The 20,023-nt window shown below is 41.7% G+C and overlaps 1 protein-coding gene across 2 annotated transcripts in view; it reads right to left on the reverse strand.

The window, feature by feature from the left end:
• ATG10 (autophagy related 10) overlaps nt 1–20,023 on the reverse strand; it is a 196,847-nt gene that overhangs the window by 7,207 nt on the left and 169,617 nt on the right. For both annotated transcript variants that reach the window (XM_068271698.1, XM_068271699.1), the window contains exons 6-7: nt 4,142–4,230; nt 99–188 (exon numbers count right to left, since the gene is read on the reverse strand). In XM_068271698.1, the coding sequence (XP_068127799.1) occupies nt 101–188; nt 4,142–4,230 (177 nt within the window). In that variant the 3' untranslated portion in view covers nt 99–100. The remainder of the gene's footprint in view (nt 1–98; nt 189–4,141; nt 4,231–20,023) is intronic.

Raw genomic sequence — 20,023 nt, forward strand, 5'->3', positions numbered from 1 at the left:
TTATTTACAAAAAACCCTCATGCAGCCGCCCTGGTGATCTTAATAGAACGCCAGGGTGGTTAAAGAACATACAGAAATGTAAAAGAAAACAGGCTTACCTTTACACTGTTTTTCCGTAACTTAATGGTAAAGATAACCCAACAACTGGTCCAACAGTACTCAACCAAGATGTGATGTAATTTCCTTCTCTGGAAAAAAAAATTTGATATATTTTACAAACAAGTAAAGTTAAGTTAAAGATGCTTTCACAACATTAACTAAACAATAATAACTAATCTGTGTTTTTATAATGGGCCCAAAATAAGGGTAAGTGCAGGCTAACAGTTGGGCATATACTTGAGAGAGGCGATGACATCTACCCATTATTGATCAGTTACTACTTTTCCACATTAACCACTTCAGCCTACATGCCATTTTACACTTAAAGTGAACCTCCAGACTACAAATCTACTCAGCAGAACTGAAAAGGCTTGGTGTTTCTTTAACAGTTTCACAGCATCAGAACTTTGTGTTTCTTACCAAAGCATCATTTTTAGCTGCATTTTTACCTAAGCTCCACCCATCAAAGATGGTGTGCAGAGCATGATGGGATTTCCTATGTTGTTATTCACGTTGCCTAGCAACTGGGAGAGGTGCTCAGGACACAGGGCAGTTGGAACTGTGTCTCATGCTCCCTGTCACCTCCTTTCAACCAAAAAGATGGCTGCCAGCATGCAATCAAACATTTGCCTGTTCTTTTAAAACAGGGTGGGTAAGAGATTATATTACCTATTTTAATTAACATAACTAATGAAACTTAATGACAGGTTTGTTTAGGCTGGAGTTCCTCTTTAAGGGCCCGTTTCCACTTTGAAGTGATGTGAGTGTGGCTACTTAGCAGCATTGCATCACTTCCGCTTGGAGTCGCATCACTTCCGCATCTCCCGATGTGGAAGTGACTAGAGGAGACGGGACGCGGATACGACCGTGCAAGAATCTGCAGCATGCTGCAGATTCTCGGATCGCTCCGCATAACCAGCACGCAGTGGAAACTGTTTTATTGTCGTGCATTGGTTACAGTGCAGCCGTGATGCGTTGCTGCTATGTAGCCGCATCGCACCGCGTACAGTGGAAACGGGCCGTAACGCCAAAAGCCATTTTCACCTGTCAGTCCTCCTATTCCTTTTTTTTCATAATCAAAACATAATCAAATAGTCCTCCTATTCATGTGACCATAACTTTATCACTGCTTCTCAACACGTAAATGATCTAGATCTTGTTTTTTTCACCACAAATTAGGCTTTTTGTGGGCGATACTTGTTTTCAGTAAGTACTTTATTTTCTATGCATTTTAAAGGAAAAAACAAGAAAAAAAGAAAGAAAAATAAACTATTTTTCAAATTCCATCACCTATAGTTTTAAAACAAGCAATGCTACTATAAAGAAAACCCACCCATTTTATTTTCCCATTAGTCCCGGCTATCACAACATTTGGAAGTAAAGGTGTATTTTTTTCTGTTTTGGGGGTTTTTCTCTGTACGGTCAATTGCAAGCCCTTATGTTCTGAAATAAATGTAATATAGCGTCCTGACATACATAAAAAAAAACAGTGTTTTTTATGTGATTGCTTGGTGACTGGGATGGGGGTTAGGGGGCTTTGGAAGGGATTCATTGTATTATTATTTTTTTATTAAAAATGTGTGGTGTGTGTAATTTGACTTTTCGCCACTAGATGGCTATAAACACTACCCTTGTTTACCAGGAAGTGTTTAAGTTTTTTTTTTTTAACTTTCATTTCTTTACATATTTTGATTTGGGTCATGTCCATTCATTCCAGGCACTGCGAAGAACCCTCGGTTCCCTTCCCCAATTGCCGACACGGAAAAGCCGCTAGGTAAGAGCAGAAGTCATGCGCCCATGCGTGCTTACCCCCGCTTTAACACTGGACACGTCCAGTTAGACTTGAGTGATGTTTATCTGGAGGACTATAGTGGTTAAGGTGGCTATACAGCTACCGACTTTAGCGTCCAACCAAGAGACATCATAAACCGCAGACCGATTCCCGCTTAATTTCAGCATGAAGTCTTTCAGGAATCAGCCTTGCAACACCCCCCACCCACTGTCCCCTGAAAGTTTTATGTGCCCCTTCCTCCTTGTAATTATTCTTTACCTGTCCGCTGGCCACGCTGAGTGTCCTCATTGTTCTTCCGCATTTGCACCCCATGTGGTTTCCGGCATTATAGCACGTGGGGCGCATCTGTGATGCCACACATGCCCAACATGTTATATGCTGGTAGTCATGTGGGGCACAAATAAGGCATGGACACTCAGCGCAGATGCCGGACAGGTAAAGTATAAATACATAGGCACCGTGGGAGGGAGGACAATGGCTGGGGGTTTCTGTCGCATTCGTCATTCGCAGTTATTGCACACCGTTACTGCCGTGCATCCAATCGAGCTTGTCAGCCTGAGATTTTCCAGTAAGTCTGATCGATACATGTGACCAATTTCGGCCCGAAATTGGTAGAATTGTCTTGCCTGCTCTTAGTGGTACCAATTTTCATCACATTTGATAATAGTTATCGAATCTGATGGTCGATCGGCCGCAAAGTCAACAGATGTATGGCCACCTCTAGATATTAGATCACATCTCATCCTTCCTCCTACCATAGCCTTAAGCCTTGTATTGTTCACTGCAGTACAAAGCAATAGAGTCTTGCTCGTGTACAGCTCTCACTTGTGACGCCCCTGTGCTCCACCCCATTCTATATCCTGAAGAATGGCCTTTCCCAAGCATTGTTCAAAATCATAAAACACTGATCGAGGAGACCTAATGTTTTCACTTCTAACACAGTGGTTCTCGAACCGTGTGGTGGGGCCCCTGTGGACGAGGAAGGTAATTTGGACACCAGACTCATAGCCAATAGGAGATAATGTGCAGGAAGGGACGGGTGTTGTTAGGCGTAGGGTAGGGGGAGGTTTAGTGTGAGAAACAAGTTAAGTAAAGTGTTAGTAGCATATTTGCATGTTTTTAAATTGCTAAATTGTGTTGTGGGGCACCTGCGGTCACACTAGGTTATGCATTCGCATACTGTTGTCCATTGGATTGCATCGCACCGTATGGACACTGAACATTGCATTGACTTACTACTGCATCCGGTTTTCTGTGTTAAAGAGACTCCGTAACAAAAATTGCATCCTGTTTTTTATCATCCTACAAGTTCCAAAAGCTATTCTAATGTGTTCTGGCTTACTGCAGCACTTTCTGCTATCACAGTCTCTGTAATAAATCAATGTATATTTCCCCTGTCAGACTTGTCAGCCTCCTGTCTGGAAGGCTGCCAAGTTCTTCAGTGTTGTGGTTCTGCTATGAACTCCCCCTTCCAGGCCCCCCTATGCACACTGCCTGTGTGTTATTTAGATTAGAGCAGCTTCTCTCTTCTCTCTTATCTTTTACAAGCTGGATAAATCTTCCTCTGAGCTGGCTGGGCTTTCACATACTGAGTAATTACAGACAAGGGCAATGCTGTTTGCGGGAAGAAACGAGCAGCCTGAAACTTCAGTGCATGAGAGCAGAAGGGGGAAAGAAACACACAAATGATCTCTTGAGATTCAAAAGGAAGGCTGTATACAGCCTGCTTGTGTATGGATGTATTTTCTATGTGTGGACATACTGTACATCAACTTACTTCCTGTTTTGGTGGCCATTTTGTTTGTTTATAAACAAACTTTTTAAAACTGTTTTTAACCACTTTTAATGCGGCGAGGAGCGGCGAAATTGTGTCAGAGGGTAATAGGAGATGTCCCCTAACGCACTGGTATGTTTACTTTTGTGCGATTTTAACAATACAGTTTCTCTTTAAGATGCGTCCATTGTCGTACCACAGCATCCCACTGTGAATGGGCCTTAGCACTAAACTATTCACCACGAATATTGCCCCTATCCTTCCCCTGCTCTATTCCCTCACGCTAACCCTCCTAACACTACCTACCTACCTTCTGAAGCTCTGGTGCTGATATCCACAACATTCTATTATAAATATATGGCCTCCAGTATGGCACACCAATGCAGCATGGTGCACGTTATTGAACATGCACAGTTCTCATTCTGCTGACTGGGTCTGTTATATTTTTTTCAAGGGTAGTGTGGTCCAGTTCTCACCTGTTTGAAGATCCCTGAATGGAGGACATGAATTCATTCGTTCGGCAAGGATGCAACACAAAAAATGGCTGTCCAAGCATCGGATGTTCCTAAAAGAAAATTATAGTTTTATATATGTTATATCATTATATATTATAACTATATTATTATACTTTAAAAATAAGAAAACAGTGGTGGTCCCATGGTAAAGCACTAGTTCACACTCCCCCATTTTTAACCGCTTCACAACTGAGGGGTTTTACCCCTTCAGCATCCGAGCAATTTTCACCTTTCAGCGCTCCTTACATTCATTCACCTATAACTTTGTCATTACTTATCTCAATGAAATGAACTATATCTTGTCTTTTTCACCACCAATTAGGCTTTCTTTAGGTGGGGCATTATGTCAAGAATTATTTTATTCTAAATGTGTTTTAATGGGAAAATTGGAAAACATTTGGAAAAAAATCATTACCGTATTTCGCGCCGTATAAGACGCTCCGGCATATAAGACGCACCCAGGTTTAGAGGGCAAAAACCAGGGAAAAAAATATATAAACTAAACCTGGTGCGTCCATATTTCAGGAGCGTCTTGTACATGATCTCCCCCAAATGGTGCCCTCCTGTGTCCCCATGTCTCCCCCAGGTGTCCTCCTGTCACCCCCAGTTGTCCTCCTGTACCCCCATGTGTCAGTGCTGTACCCCCAAGTGTCCTCCTGTCCCTCCCAAGTGTCCTCCTGTCCCCCCCAAGTGTCCTCCCAAGTGTCCTCCTGTACCCCCAAGTGTCCTGTCCCCCCAAGTATCCTGTCCCCCCAAGTGTCCTCCTGTCCCCCCCAAGTGTTCTCCTGTACCCCCAAGTGTCCTCCTGCCCCCCCAAGTGTCCTCCCAAATGTGCTCCTGTCCCCCCCAAGTGTCCTCCTGTCCCCCCCAAGTGTCCTCCTGTCCCCCCAAGTGTCCTGTCCCCCCAAGTGTCCTGTCTCCCCAAGTGTCCTCCTGTCCCCCCCAAGTGTCCTCCTGTCCCCCACCAAGTGTCCTCCTGCCCCCCCAAGTGTCCCCCAGTGTCCTCCCAAATGTCCTCCTGTCCCCCCCAAGTGTCTTCCCAAAGTGCTCCTGGCCCCCCGAGTGTCCTCCCGAGTGCCCTCCTCACTGTGTATCCAACTGTGAGTCCCCCCCCCCCGTCGCTGGGTCCCCCCCCTGTGTCGCCGGGTCCCCCCCTCTGTGAGAAGCGGCAGCATCAGAAGCTTACCTCCTCCATCTTGCCTGCGGCGACTGAAGGCCTCCGGCACCTGTGGGCGGCTTCCTCTAGTGCCGGCTTGTAATGACGCGTCATTGACGCGTCATTACAAGCCGGCACTAGAGGAAGCTGCCCACAGGAGCCGGAGGTCTTCAATCGCCGCGAGCAAGATGGAGGAGGTAAGCTTCTGACGCTGCCGCTTCTCACAGAGGGGGACCCGGCGACACAGGGGGGTGACCCGGCGACACAGGGGGAGGTGGAGACAAGCGGGGAGGACTCACAGCGGCAAGGCAGGGAATACCCGATGGCGTCGGGTCGGCGGTTTGTATCGGCGGGCGTCCGTAAGTCGGGGATTCCCTGCCTTTGCCGTATAAGACGCAGGGACTTTTTCTCCCCATTTTTTGGGGAGAAAAAGTGCGTCTTATACGGCGGAAAATACGGTATTTCAGTTTTCAGCCATTATAGTTTTAAATAATTCATGCTACTATAATTAAAATCCATGTAACTTATTTGCCCATTTGTCCCGGTTATTACACCGTTTAAATTATGTCCCTATCGCAATATTTGGCGCCAATATTTTATTTGCAAATAAAGGTGCATTTTTTTCAGTTTTGCGTCCATCCCTAATTACAAGCCCATAATTTATAAAGTAACAGTGTTATACCCTCTTGATATAAATATTTAAAGATTTCAGTCTCTGAAGTAACCATTTATGTTGTTTTTTTTATTGTAATTTTTTTAAATTTATTTTTTATTACAAAAAAAAAGGTAACAATTGGGGAGTGTAGGAGTTAATGAGTTAATTTTATATTGTAAAATAATGTATTTGTATGTGAAAAATGTTTTTGGGTGTAGTTTTACTTTTTGGCCACAAGATGTAACAGTAATTTTTTGTAAATGCGTCCTGCAAGCGTAGGAAGTACGCTTGCAGGAAGTTCAGGGAGGCTGGGAAACTGTTTTTTTTTTTCACAATGATCGCGCTGCTTCTCATAGAAGCAGCCGATCATTGCTGGGGGGCAGAGATCAACGAACGGGAATGGTTTTTCCCGTTCATTGATCTCCGGACGAGCGGGCGGCGGCGTGCATGTGTGAGCGGGAGCGCGGACAGCAGGCGGCAGCGGGTGCGTATATCTATGCTCCGGGCAGGGAATTGAAGTCCAAAGGAGCGTAGCTATACTGTACCCGGGCAGCGAAGTAGTTAAAGGCTAGTAATTTATGAACATGAGTGTATGATATTATTCACATTTGTCATGTTTGATGAAGCTGTTCCAGAGAAATGTACTTTTGGAAAAGTCATTCACCTGACCCAGAAATCTGTGCACAAAGTATAATGCTGCCAGCAGAGGGGGAGTTTAATTCTCTGCGCAGAGCCAGGACCTGACTCCACCTACCTCCTCTCTCTACAAAATGCTATAAAGCGCAGGGCAGAGAAGCAGGATTAGCTCTGTTTACAAGAATAGACTGGCTAGTGCGCACTCTGAGCTCCTCCCAGACTACCTCCTGTGAGTGATAATGGGATGGGGAGGAGTTTGAACACCTCATAGACTGCCCTTCAGTCCAGCCAAGCAGTATTGTATATGAAGTTCACACAGGAGATCAACATAACACGCCCAGCCAGCTAGGTAAGTACAAATAATTGATGAAAAAAATGGTTCATATAAATATAATGCTGAGTACGTCGTTTACACCTCCATGTGAAAGAGGCCTTATAATGTTTGAAAATGTGGTCAATCAGCAGCACATGTCAGCAAGTCAGATCAGATAAGATGTGGTGACTTGGAGGCAGGTGTTGGCGATGGAGTTTAAAGGAACACTATCAAATCAAGTGTTCTAAAATGACAATGTACAAATAATGTCTAAGTAGCTGTGTAAACATTTCCCTACTTTTCATATTAAATATCAGAGGCTAAAGCTGTAATTTGTTGTGTATAGGTTGTAGCTGTATTGGTACAATTCATTAGTGAAGGAGAGTATGTGCTTCGTGAGGTATGTGACACAGTCAGTGCTGTTCTTAGCATGTAAGACTACAGAGTTATATGAAAAGCCTAGTTATATGAAACAAGATACATTACCTCTGCTCTCCGTGCAGACAGCTCATTCAGAAAAACACAAGCAGCTGCAGTTAAGCTAGTGAGAGCTTTCTTACACACAGGGTTAACAGATGTAAGGAGAGGGATCCCCCCTCACCTCATGATTCACTGGTCTGTCACTCTGCTCAGCTTGGCCATCAGTGAAGTGTGAAAGGAATTTGATAACAGTAAATAAAGAGATAAGCATTCAAATGTATACACCACTAGTTAGAAGCACTTCCCAAACTATTCCTATCTTGATTGAAAAAAACATGTTAATCAATCGTGTTCCTTTAAGCAGTGAGCTATCAACTACTATCAGCATTCAGTAATGAGGATTAGGCAGGACATTATCAATTGGCAGTAGAGACTGGCAACAAATGTGATCTATCAGTTTCAAAGGTTGGTAACAAAGACCAGATCAATCAATAACAGACGTTATCAATAGAGATCAGGCTGCACATGGTCAACTGGTAGCAGATATTGGTAATTAAGGTCAAGCATAACATGGTCAGTTGCTTTGAGAGGTTGGAAACAGAGGTCAGATAGGACATGGTCAATCAGTTGAGGAGGTCAACAGAGGTCAGGCAAAACAGGGTCAGTACTTAGCAGAGGGAGCAACCAAAAGCAGGTCAAACAAGTCAGTGGAAGGAACATATGATCAGGTTCAAATAATATGAAGTGGAAGATAGACACCAACGTCAGCTAATATGGACAGTATCCACCAGTGGCCTGTTATACATCTCTCACTGCCAATGTATGTGTAACATGGGGAAGACGTTCCTACATGTCAGTTCATCAACCGAAGCTGCGGGTTTAGTTGGTCCTTAAACTCAATGATTTACTAGCCCCAACTTCTGCTTCCTGTGTGAAGCGAGCTAGCTGGACTGAAGAATGTTTCGCTCATCACTATTATAATTATTATTTAGTATTTAATAGCACAGTCATCTTCCTTGATGCCTTAAAAAGCACCTAGTCTCTGTTCACTTGCTGGGCTCACAATCTAATCTCTACCATAATCATATGTCCATCTGTTGTTTGATGTGAGAGGAAACTGGAATACCCAGAGGAAATCCATACAAAAACATGGAAAACATACAAACCTTATGAAGAAAGACTTGACTAGTCACAAGTACTGGTTTCTGTTCTTCACCAGCCCTAATGTACATTCCTGAACACAACAGAGTGAGCGCTGGTGCACACCAGAGCGATGTGATTCTCCCAAACCCAAACGGGGGTCCTGCAGCATTTCTGCGCTTTTCTGAGGCAATTCAGCCTCAATGTTAAGTATAGGAAAATTGCTCTGAAAAGCGCTAGAACAGAGCGATTTGATTTTCTAAGTATTTTTGTTACAGAAGCTGTTCAGTTCCAGCTCTACTGTAAAAAAATAAAAAACGCTACACCAAAACGCTCCACAAATCGCTAGGCATGATCAGAAAATCACTAGGCACATGCCTAGAATTGCTCTGAAAAATCACTTCAAAAAGGACTGAGCGCTTGCGATTACACTAGCGCTTTTTTGGTGTGCGCTGACCGAGTGAGATATTAGTCTTGTTTCTTGATTATTCTAAAATGTATCTTTCTTCTATTTTTACTTTCATCTACACACTTATATCTGATCTTATGTCTGATCAGGTACAGCCAAGAGTGTAAAGCTGGGCACGATATTACATATTTATGTTTCACCCAAGCAAGCAATGCCTGCAGCCCTGTACTTACCAGTAAGGAATAATGAGAATGATTTCAACGTTGGTGAGTATGCTGTGGTTAGTGCAGGATCCTCTGCATCATTTCTGCTTACAGGTCAGCAGTGATGGGTCATTGCTGCCACTAGAGGACATACTTGCACCATAGTGGCAATAGTTTAGTATAGACAGGAATTCTGAAGACATATACTGTATAATGCTGGAATCATTCCCCATTTAGATACTTTGAAACTTTTTTTATATATAAAAAAAAAGGTTAGCACAATGAATTTGACAAATAATATCTTTAAATACTAATGCCAAACTGTTTTCAACCAGTATTCTTTACCATATATTTTTCAGCTAACCTTGTAAGCTGAGAATGCTGTAAATTAAAAAGTGCAAAAGAAGCATAGCTATAGCTTTAAAATGGTATTGCCATCATTTGTTTCCCCTATAAAATATTAAACTCAGTAAAAAATGAATATGAATCTCTATGACTGCTCTGATGTCTTTTGATTGCATATTTGAACCTCACTAAAGTAGATTGATATCATTGCCAGCTGCAGGACAAATTATTATCAGATGTAATCATAGGCCTAGTTCAAATTATAAATCGCAAGAGCAAGCCTGCATTTTTTGAGCGATTTGCGATTTTGTGCGCTCGTGCGAGAACACTCACATTCAAAATCATTGTTCAAGCGCTTTTAAAGCGTTTTTTAAAATCGCCAGCGCTTTAAAAAATCTCAAAGTGCTCATAGTGTGAACAAGCCCTCAAGGTGCGTTACACACTTTTGACTGATGTCGCCCATCGAGAATCAAGAGCGGACATTGCTGGGCCGGGCTGAACAAACGCGAAGTCAGCTGTATTGATGGCGACTCGTACTGTTGCTCTGCGAAGAGGCGGAGGGACGATGGAGTGGCGCGTGTGTGACGCTGCGGGCGATGGAGCAGCTTGCACGATGAAGTTGGCCATGTTGATCCGCTGGGTGGATCGTGGTTGGGGGCTGCTGTACACATGCATGATTATTAAATAGCTGAAAAATCCCCCAAAATTCAGTGCATACATAATATCAATTTATCACAGGCTATTTGATTTTCAGAAGAAAAAAATAATTTTCCACTACTGCAGATCAAGACATTTAATTTTTTTTAAACTTTTCTATACATTTTTATCTAATAGATGGGAAAATCAAACGTTTTAGTTAAATCATGTGGGGCCACCTTGGAGAGGAATTGTGGTTAAAAATAATGTCATGGACAGAGTTGCTTAGTCTTTTTACAATATTCATTTATAAATGATTTAGTCAGTGTTTGCCCATTGTAAAATCTTTTCTCTCCCTGATTTACTTTGTGAAATTTATCCCAGGTGGCCACATCTTTAGTACTGCCAGGTGATCTCTGGAGAATGTTCGTTTACTGAGAGCTCCAAAGCCAGTGGAAAATAACATTTCCACAGAATAAACAGCCTAGACTAAAGCCCGATTCACACTTTCAATTATGATTGGCCAATCACTGACCAATTTTACCATGAGGGTTTACTTACACAATCTGCTCATAGTAGTCAATATCCGTTGACCCTCATACTACACGGAGGTGCTAAAATTGGTCAGTGATAGGCCAATCATAATTGAAAGTGTGTACCAGGCTTAAGACTCAGTGGGAGGGCAGGACTACATACCAATATACAGCAATATATAACTATGCTAAAACCAGGATATTTAAAGTAAAAGTGCATATCCTGAATAATTTACTGCATTCAATTATATGTCTCTACAGTGCCTACAGCTCTAAAACATTATTTACAGCATATTATATACTACCAGCATTTTTTTTATTAGAACAACATTCAAAGGGTTAAACACAGGATAGAAAAGCCGAATGCTGGGAAAGCTGGACGCATCCGAACCCGGAGATAATGTTATCTTGTATTTAATTGTATCAAGTGAGGAATGTAAACAAACACTTATCTGACACTGCAGACTCTGCTGCACACAGACAGACAGTCAGAAAGCATTTCTGCTTAGATTTCAAGATAAAAAAAAATGATGAATAAAATGCAAAGTCAGCTCTCAGAGCAAAAAAGTGTACTTTGGGAACTTGTAATTTGTAAATGAATAATAATACTTATGTACAAAAGCAAATATGATCATATGATAACCATATGGCATATAAAAAGTGGGAAAATATATTTTATTGAATATTATGTCAGGATGTTCTACCGTTTTAAGCAAGAGAGGTTACCCAATCTGTTGGGATCATTGTTTTTACAGTACTTTGCTGCACAGTACAGAAAAAAACCCATAATACTCGTTTCACCCAATAGCAGATTAGTTGTCATTCAGTTGGAGCTTAGTGAACACACCAGTTCAAATTCAGCGCACACACTAAGTGATTTTGGCATTGAAGGATCACTCATTACTGAAAGCTGATTGCAGTGTTAGTAAAGCCGTGTTGAGTTCAGGGAAGGAGGAACCGCCAGGATTAAACATAACTAATCTTTGGCTCTGCACAGTGATAATTTTATATCCTTAACATACAATATATAAGACATGGAGATCTTCAAGATACTCGCCAGTTACTCACTATTTACTCTCCACCTCACACAATAAATTCCCTGTTGGTTCTAATTACGGTTTTTAACAATAAACTTGGCTGAGAAAGTCATCTGAATAAACTTGCATGTTTTCATAGTTTAGCTATCTTTACCTAAAGCATAACTCCACGATTTTACTTTGTTAGAATGTTTGAGAGCGTGGGGTTAGAAAGATGTGGCTTTATTTAATTGCGGTCTATCCCTCCATTGGAAAGATTATCCCTCCTTTACTGTCCTTGGGACCCGCATAAAGCTCTATGGCCTTAAAGTGAGCAGCATTTTAGCCCCTAGGGCAGGGGTAGGGAACCTATGGCTCGGGATCCAGATGTGGCTCTTTTGATGGCTACATCTGGCTCACAGTTAAGGGTTGATTCACTGAGCTACATTGCTCAAGCAGCACAGCTTAATGTGGCAGCGCAATAAATTTTTCAAAGTGGGCACACTACTGCTGTAGCATGCACTATCTTACTCGCACGACCCTAAAACTAAGGGCCACTCCAATTATCCCACTCTAGACCCTGTCAGGTCCAGTGACTTTGTAGGACGAGATCCCCACACTTTGATTGGCCCAATAGGCTGCCTGTCACTTGACAGGCAGCGTATTGGGCCAAAGTGCGGGGATCTCGTCCTACAAAGTGAATCAACCCCAAGTCAGCTAGCTAATTGTACAAGCTGTTAGTCGGTTTTTCTTCTGGCTGGCTCTCGGGGAAATTGCAGATGTTGCTGAAACCCAAGAGAAGCTGAAGACGGGTGTGAGGCGTCCACTGCCCGGAGGATCAACTGTACATACATCACCATGACAACAGGGACGTGAGCAATACTGTCCAGTTTGAAACATATTGTATGGCTCTCACGGAATTACCGTTTAAAATATGTGGCGTTTATGGCTCGCTCAGCCAAAAAAGCTCCTGACCCCTGCCCTAGGGCATCTCAATAGCACATCCAATGAATGCTAACGATTTGTAGCTCATTACTAAAAAAATCCATTTTACATCTTCTTTTTACATGTAAATGTTTGTTAGAGGCATTTATTGCCCTACTTCCATGGCCTGTCACCCATAGAAAGAGCAGGCAGATAAGGACTGCTGTACTTAGCAGTAGCAATGAGCAAACAAAAGCTTTCATCAGTGTGTGTGTGTGTGTGTGTGTGTGTGTGTGTGTGTGTGTGTGTGTGTGTGTGTGTGTGTGTGTGTGTGTGTGGGGGGGGGGGGGATGTCACACTGGATTATATTAACAACTTCCATAGGACAAATAAGGGCAGAGGGAAAAAAGGGGATTGCAGCTATTAGGAACCAGGACAACATGCAGAAAAAAAAAGCTGCTGGAACTCTTTAATATGAAAAGTGGCTATTGCGGGGACAGGAAATGAGGGACGGCAATGAAAAACTTGTTCAGGATTCAAACACATACCCACTCTAAAAATGTTTTGTTGATGTCTCTGTAACTCTTGACGAGATTTCCGTGCCTCCTCTTTGGATATGATGGGATGGAATTCTTACAGATGGAGAACTAGGACAGCAATAAAAATCCAACTCAGATCCTAACCCTTGGCCTGAAACCCACTAGGAGAGCTTTTCTGAGCGCTTTGTGATTTGAAAAGCTCTTGCTAATGTAATGCTATGGGTGTGATCCCACTTGAGCAATGTGATTTTATAAAAATCCCCCATAGCATTGCATTATTAGCATAGCAAGATCTTTTTCAAATGTGGATTTTTGGTGAAATGCTGTAAGATTACATGTATTTTGGGGGAAGGGGGGGAAAACTTAGGGCTTGATTCACAAAGCGGTGCTAACTGTTAGCACGCCTGTGAAAACCCCCTTAGCACGTCTAAACGAGCAAAACTTTATGCGCGCAAAACTTTATGCGTGCACTGCACAGAGCGCAGGGCGCTCCGCGCGAAGTGCCCATTAAAGCCTATGGGATTTAGCGCGCGATCTGATTGAGAAAACCGGTGCTAACCTACTTAGCACCCTGGTTAGCGCGCCTAAAGACTTTAGACGTGCTAAGTAGGTTAGCACCGCATAGTGAATCAAGCCCTATGGCAGAGCTCAAACTTCCCTGGCAGAGCTTTTACAGCACTACTAAAATCATGTATATTTGGCCCCACCCATGACCACGGCCACATGCTGTTGCATGACCACGCTCATTTTTCGGCGTGGCGCAGGGGATTTTGTCAGTAAAAACAATCTTTTGTCAGTAAATTTTTAGGTATTTGTCAGTAAAAAATAATGTGAAAGGTTGGCAATACTGCTACAGGGACATATGCCCAGATAACCTATACTACAGTGACATATGCCTAGCTAATCTATACTACAGGCACATATGCCCAGCTAACCTATACTACAGGGACATATGCCCAGCTAACCTATACTACAGGCACATATGCCCAGCTAACCTATACTACAGGCACATATGCCCAGCTAACCTATACTACAGGCACATATGCCAAGCTAACCTATACTACAGGGACATATGCCCAGATAACCTATACTACAGGCACATATGCCCAGCTAACCTATACTACAGGCACATATGCCCAGATAACCTATACTACAGGCACATATGCCCAGATAACCTATACTACAGGGACATATGCCTAGCTAATCTATACTACAGGCACATATGCCCAGATAACCTATACTACAGGCACATATGCCCAGATAACCTATACTACAGGCACATATGCCCAGCTAACCTATACTACAGGCACATATGCCCAGATAACCTATACTACAGGCACATATGCCCAGCTAATCTATACTACAGGCAGATATGCCCAGCTAACCTATACTACAGGGACATATGCCCAGCTAACCTATACTACAGGCACATATGCCTAGCTAATCTATACTACAGGCACATATGCCCAGCTAACCTATACTATAGGGACATATGCCCAGCTAATCTATACTACAGGCACATATGACCCAGCTAACCTATACTACAGGCACATATGCCCAGCTAACCTATACTACAGGCACATATGCCCAGCTAACCTATACTACAGGGACATATGCCTAGCTAATCTATACTACAGGCACATATGCCCAGCTAACCTATACTACAGGCACATATGCCTAGCTAACCTATACTATAGGGACATATGCCCAGCTAATCTATACTACAGGCACATATGACCCAGCTAACCTATACTACAGGCACATATGCCCAGCTAACCTATACTACAGGCACATATGCCCTGCTAACCTATACTACAGGCACATATGCCCAGCTAACCTATACTGAGGCACATATACTAACCTATACTGAAGGGACCTATAACTAACTACATTTCTGGGGGGGGGGGGGGGGGTGCATATGAAATGGCGGTAGATCTCCTTGCCTCGGCGGGGCACTGAGGATTCTTCAATGATGGCACGGGACAGGATATCTGCAGGGGGCCGTTAGAAGCTCCAGGTAAGTGACACTTTTTGATTTTCAAAAACGTTATAGAACCCTTTTAAGCTTTTTGGGTGCAATACTTGTTTTCAGCAATTTCTATGCATTTTATAGGCAAATACACACGCACGCAAGCACGCACACACACACATTCTTCCATCCTCTATAGTTTTAAAATAAGCAATGCTAATATAAATAAAAACCCACCCATTTTATTTGCCCATTAGTCCCGGCAATCACAACATTTAAATTATGTTCCTAGTACAATGTATGGTGTCAATATATTATGTGGAAATAAAGGTGTATTTTTTCTGTTTTTTGTTTTGTTTTTTTTTGTGTCCAATCCATTGTAAGCCCTTATGTACTAAAATAACAGAAATATACAGTAATGATATACATATTAAAAAAAAAAAAAAGCTAGGTCACTAAGGCAACTATTTACAGTTTTTTTCCTTCAATTTGTTTGCTTGGTAACTGGGGTGGGGGCTTTGGAAGGGATTTAATTATATTATATTAATTTCTCTCTGTGGTGTATAATTCAACTTTTCGCTAGAAACACTCCCTGGTTTACCATTATGCTGTAAAATAAATTCTGCACATTGGGTAATGAACTGTTGTTGGGAGGAGGGCATGTCTGGATTTGAAGAGAGGAAATGTATTAATGATCTTAGGCCGAATGAATGCGGAATGTTTGTATATAATGAAGAAACGTCACATGTCAAACAACTGTATTCTATATCCCATGGAGTATTATGTAGAATTTGGATTAAGTGCTGGGAATCTTTCAGGTATGACGGTAAATTTTGTACATGGGGTTGTAAGTGATGATCGACCAATTTGGATAGGTTGCTAGTGACTGATTCAATGCCTGCAATGATGGGTCTGCCGGGTGGGTTAGTCATGGTTTTAAATCCATAAAGTACATCAGAACACCCGTCTTAATCATGCAACTCACATTTATTGTGCATTAATCCACAACGACAACCGACAATTGTTTCGGGGGCCACGCAGGGTCCCCCTTTCTCAGGGCATATGGCCTTCTCACAACTTCAGGCACCCAGTACTAGAAGGTGTGCCAGCCTCAACTTTCACTACGGACTTAGTCAGGGCTTTGTGAATTTTTGGGAGGTAATAGAAAAAAGGTGTTTTTGGATGATGATTAATGATAAAATTCATCTCATTTTTAATAATAATGCCATTTATGAATGCTTGGTTGATGAACTGTTTGAGAATGGCGTTGAAGTCAGTGGTGGGGTCAGTGTCTAGTTTGGTGTAGTGATGGTGATCATCTAATAGTCTGTGTACTTTCAGTAAATAGTTTTATTTAATAATACTATACCCCCGCCCTTATCGGCGGGTTTGATGATTAAATCCTGATTATTTTTTAGAGTGTTAAGAGCTTTTTTCTCAAGTATGGTCAGATTTGACTGAGGGGACAATGTATTTAGGTTAAGTTTTTGCAAGTCATTGAGAACTAATGAATAAAAAGTCTCTATGAAACTGCCCTTAGAAGCAGTAGGATAAAAACATGAACGGCCTTTTAGATGTGTGTTAATCTATTTTTCATTTGTAATGGCTGTGTGGGTAGGTAGTTGATCGTTAGCTGTGATGATGAGGACATTTTCTGTCTCTCTAAGGGAAGACTCGTGCTTTTTTATTGCAAAGTGCCTTTTAAGGGTTAATTTACGGATGTATGAGTTGAGTTCAACAAATAATTTAGTCATCTGTGAAGTTTAGTTTTATTTATCGATGCAAATAATATTAAAACAAAAACCCATTTCAAAAAAGTTGATTCTAATAACTACATACATTTCGATAGTCCTCATCATCGCCTATGGACAACCAACACACCATATAGTCAGTACCATAGAATTTTTCGTAATTGCACCGATCTCAGACTATCAATCCCAAGCTGACATACTCACCAAGAAATTCATTGAACGTGAATATCCCAGAAAACTCATTAAGGATGCCAAATGGAAAGCCACTACTACCACTATTAAAACCACTGTACCGTTAACCCCGTCCACATCCACCTCGTTTCCCAGATTCATCACAGGATTTAGCACAGACACATACGATCAGTTTTACAAAACAGGTGGGAGATCCTTGCCTCAAATTGACACTGCCAAAAACCCCTCTGCTCACTTTCAGAAGGACACCAAACTTCAGGAGCCTTCTAGCCCCCAGCAAACTTCGTTACCAAATTCCCAATAATACTGAAACCCCACTTCCCACTGCTCCTGGCTCTTTCCCCTGCAAAAACTCTAGGTGTACTGCCTGCAGATTTATTGCCACTGCTAGCAGCTTCCAATCAAATACTACAAAAATCGAATATGATATTAAACAACTTATCACTTGCTCTTCCAGGAATATTATTTATGTCATCTCATGTTCGTGTAATTTACAATATGTAGGCCGCACCACCCAATTAGTCCGGAATAGAATAGGGCAGCACAAACGCAACATACTGAAAAACTATCCACTCCATAGTGTATCCCGGCATTCCGGGTCCTTTCACAGCTGTAATCCACTAACACTTAAAATCACGCTCATTGAATCCATCTCAACACAAAATGCTTTTGAGGTCCTGATGAGTAAGGAAATGTTTTGGATCCAGATCCTTAAGACACTAACGCCAGAAGGGTTGAATGAACAACTAGAAAAATTATACTAATAAAATCATACGAATTTGGTTACACTTTAAACTTATTATTACTTTTTAAAGGTCTTCCGTCTGGTCCTCTCTCTTATTCTCACTCGATTTTATGCTTATTGTATTTTATGCAAGTTGCTCCATTCCCTTTTCCTTATTTAATTCCTTTTTAACCTATTTTGGTTTCTGGACGTAGAAACTACGTCCAGAATCCATGTGCGCTACCGCGCGCCCCCGCGGCCGATCGCGCGCGTGCACGCGCACTCCCGGCCGCGGATTCGGTAGTCAGGGAATCAATGTATCGGACTATGAAGTCCGATCACTGATTCCTCTCCCCCGCTGAAAAAGCGACAGCTTCTCTCGGAAGCTGCGCCTTTTCTGGCCATTCACTTCCTGATGCGCCACTCTAAGCGTATGTTACGCTTAGAGTGACGTCATGTAAACAAACTCATGGCCGCCATCTTGTGGCCAAAAAGTAATACTACACCTGAAAATAGAAATGAATTAAAATCAACACACATTTACATTATAAATCTATTGTTTACCCCCCACCCTCCCAAAACTACCCAAATAAAATGTTTACTATAAATAAAAAAAAACCATTACAATAAAAAAAAAAAAACATGTAAATATTTACCTAAGGGTCCCTTAGAGATACTGAGTTAAACTTTCATAGAATATGGGACGCTTGGCCATACGCTTCACCTACTTATCACCCCCCCTGAAAGGCCACAGAATACCTCTTCTATGCCCTCTTATCCCTCACCACACAATTGTTCCCCCTATATTGGACATCACCACCCCCTTCCCTAACCTCATGCCATCCCAGGCCCTTGGTGTCATAATGTCAGATTGCCCTTTTAACACTCAACATGGTCCAGAGAAGTATCGTTGTGGTCCTACACCTATAATCTTCTACTTAGGAGATATCTTTATCCCCTTCTACTCTCCTGTCTAACCTATTCTTCCATACTTTCTTTTCTCTTTTTCTGCGTATGCCCTCCCCCCTTCTCTTCTTTCTCCCCACCGTTCTACAGGGGGCTCCCCTCCCCCCTTCCCTCCTTTTCAGCAGGTACTCCAAGAACGCATAACTGGAAACTCATGGACATTTCTCCCTCCAAAACCTCCAGCTCTCTACCTTGGACTTGTCTGAATTTATCTCACTGAGAATGGACTCGCCCTCAATTCTAAACTAAATTGGAGATTCCCCAAGAAAGCTACCGGTTATTGTTCTGTTCTAGATTACACTTTATTTTTCATATACTGTATGCTATGGGTATTTACCTATCTGTATTCTCTCTATAACCACATGTTTGATTGTTCTACTTGACACTACTGTTATATGACTTGTGAGAACTCATTATTTTTCAAAATAAAAACAAGTATAACAAAAAAAATATTTACCTAAGGGTCTAAACTTTTTAAATATCAATGTAAAGATGAAATATTTCTATATTTTTTTTATTTTAAACTTGTTAATAGTGATGGATGCAAAATGGAAAAAATGCACCTTTATTTCCAAATAAAATATTGTCGCCATACATTGTGATAGGGACATAATTTTAACGGTGTAATAACCGGGACATATGGGCATATACAATACGTGAGTTTTAATTATGGAGGCATGTATTATTTTAAAACTATAATGGCTGAAAACTGAGAAATAATGAATTTTTCCATTTTTTTCTTATTCTTCCTGTTAAAATGCGTTTACAGTAAAGTGGCTCTTAGCAAAATGTACCCCCCCAAAGAAAGCCTAATTGGTGGCGGAAAAAACAAGATATAGATCAGTTCATTGTGATAAGTAGTGATAAAGTTATAGGCTAATGAATGGGAGGTGAACATTTCTCTCGTGAAAACCACGAAACCTGAATGGGTTAATCACAATTTTTATATTTTTCTATAACTCATGCAATTCTTTGCCATATACCGTATTTATCGCCGTATAAGACGCACTTTTTCTCCCCTAAAAATGGGGAGAAAAAGTCCCTGCGTCTTATACGGCAAAGGCAGGGAACCCTACAGAATTCTTATCCACTGCCTTTATCGGTATAGCCTATTTTCCACATGAGTAGCGTTATATAATACTGTTTTTATTGATTGATCCCCATTAAGACATTTGATTTGCTTTTTATGTTTTCAAGCGGATGACAACGTTTGATGCAATTTTTAGCAACATACAATTCTATGCATTAATTTATACTTTCCCAGAACACATTGCAAGCGTAACACACAATTTTCAAATTTACTTAAAGGGAAGGTC

This window comes from Hyperolius riggenbachi, chromosome 1 (genome assembly GCF_040937935.1).
Source record: "Hyperolius riggenbachi isolate aHypRig1 chromosome 1, aHypRig1.pri, whole genome shotgun sequence".
In the NCBI taxonomy this organism is placed as follows: Eukaryota; Metazoa; Chordata; class Amphibia; order Anura; family Hyperoliidae; genus Hyperolius; species Hyperolius riggenbachi.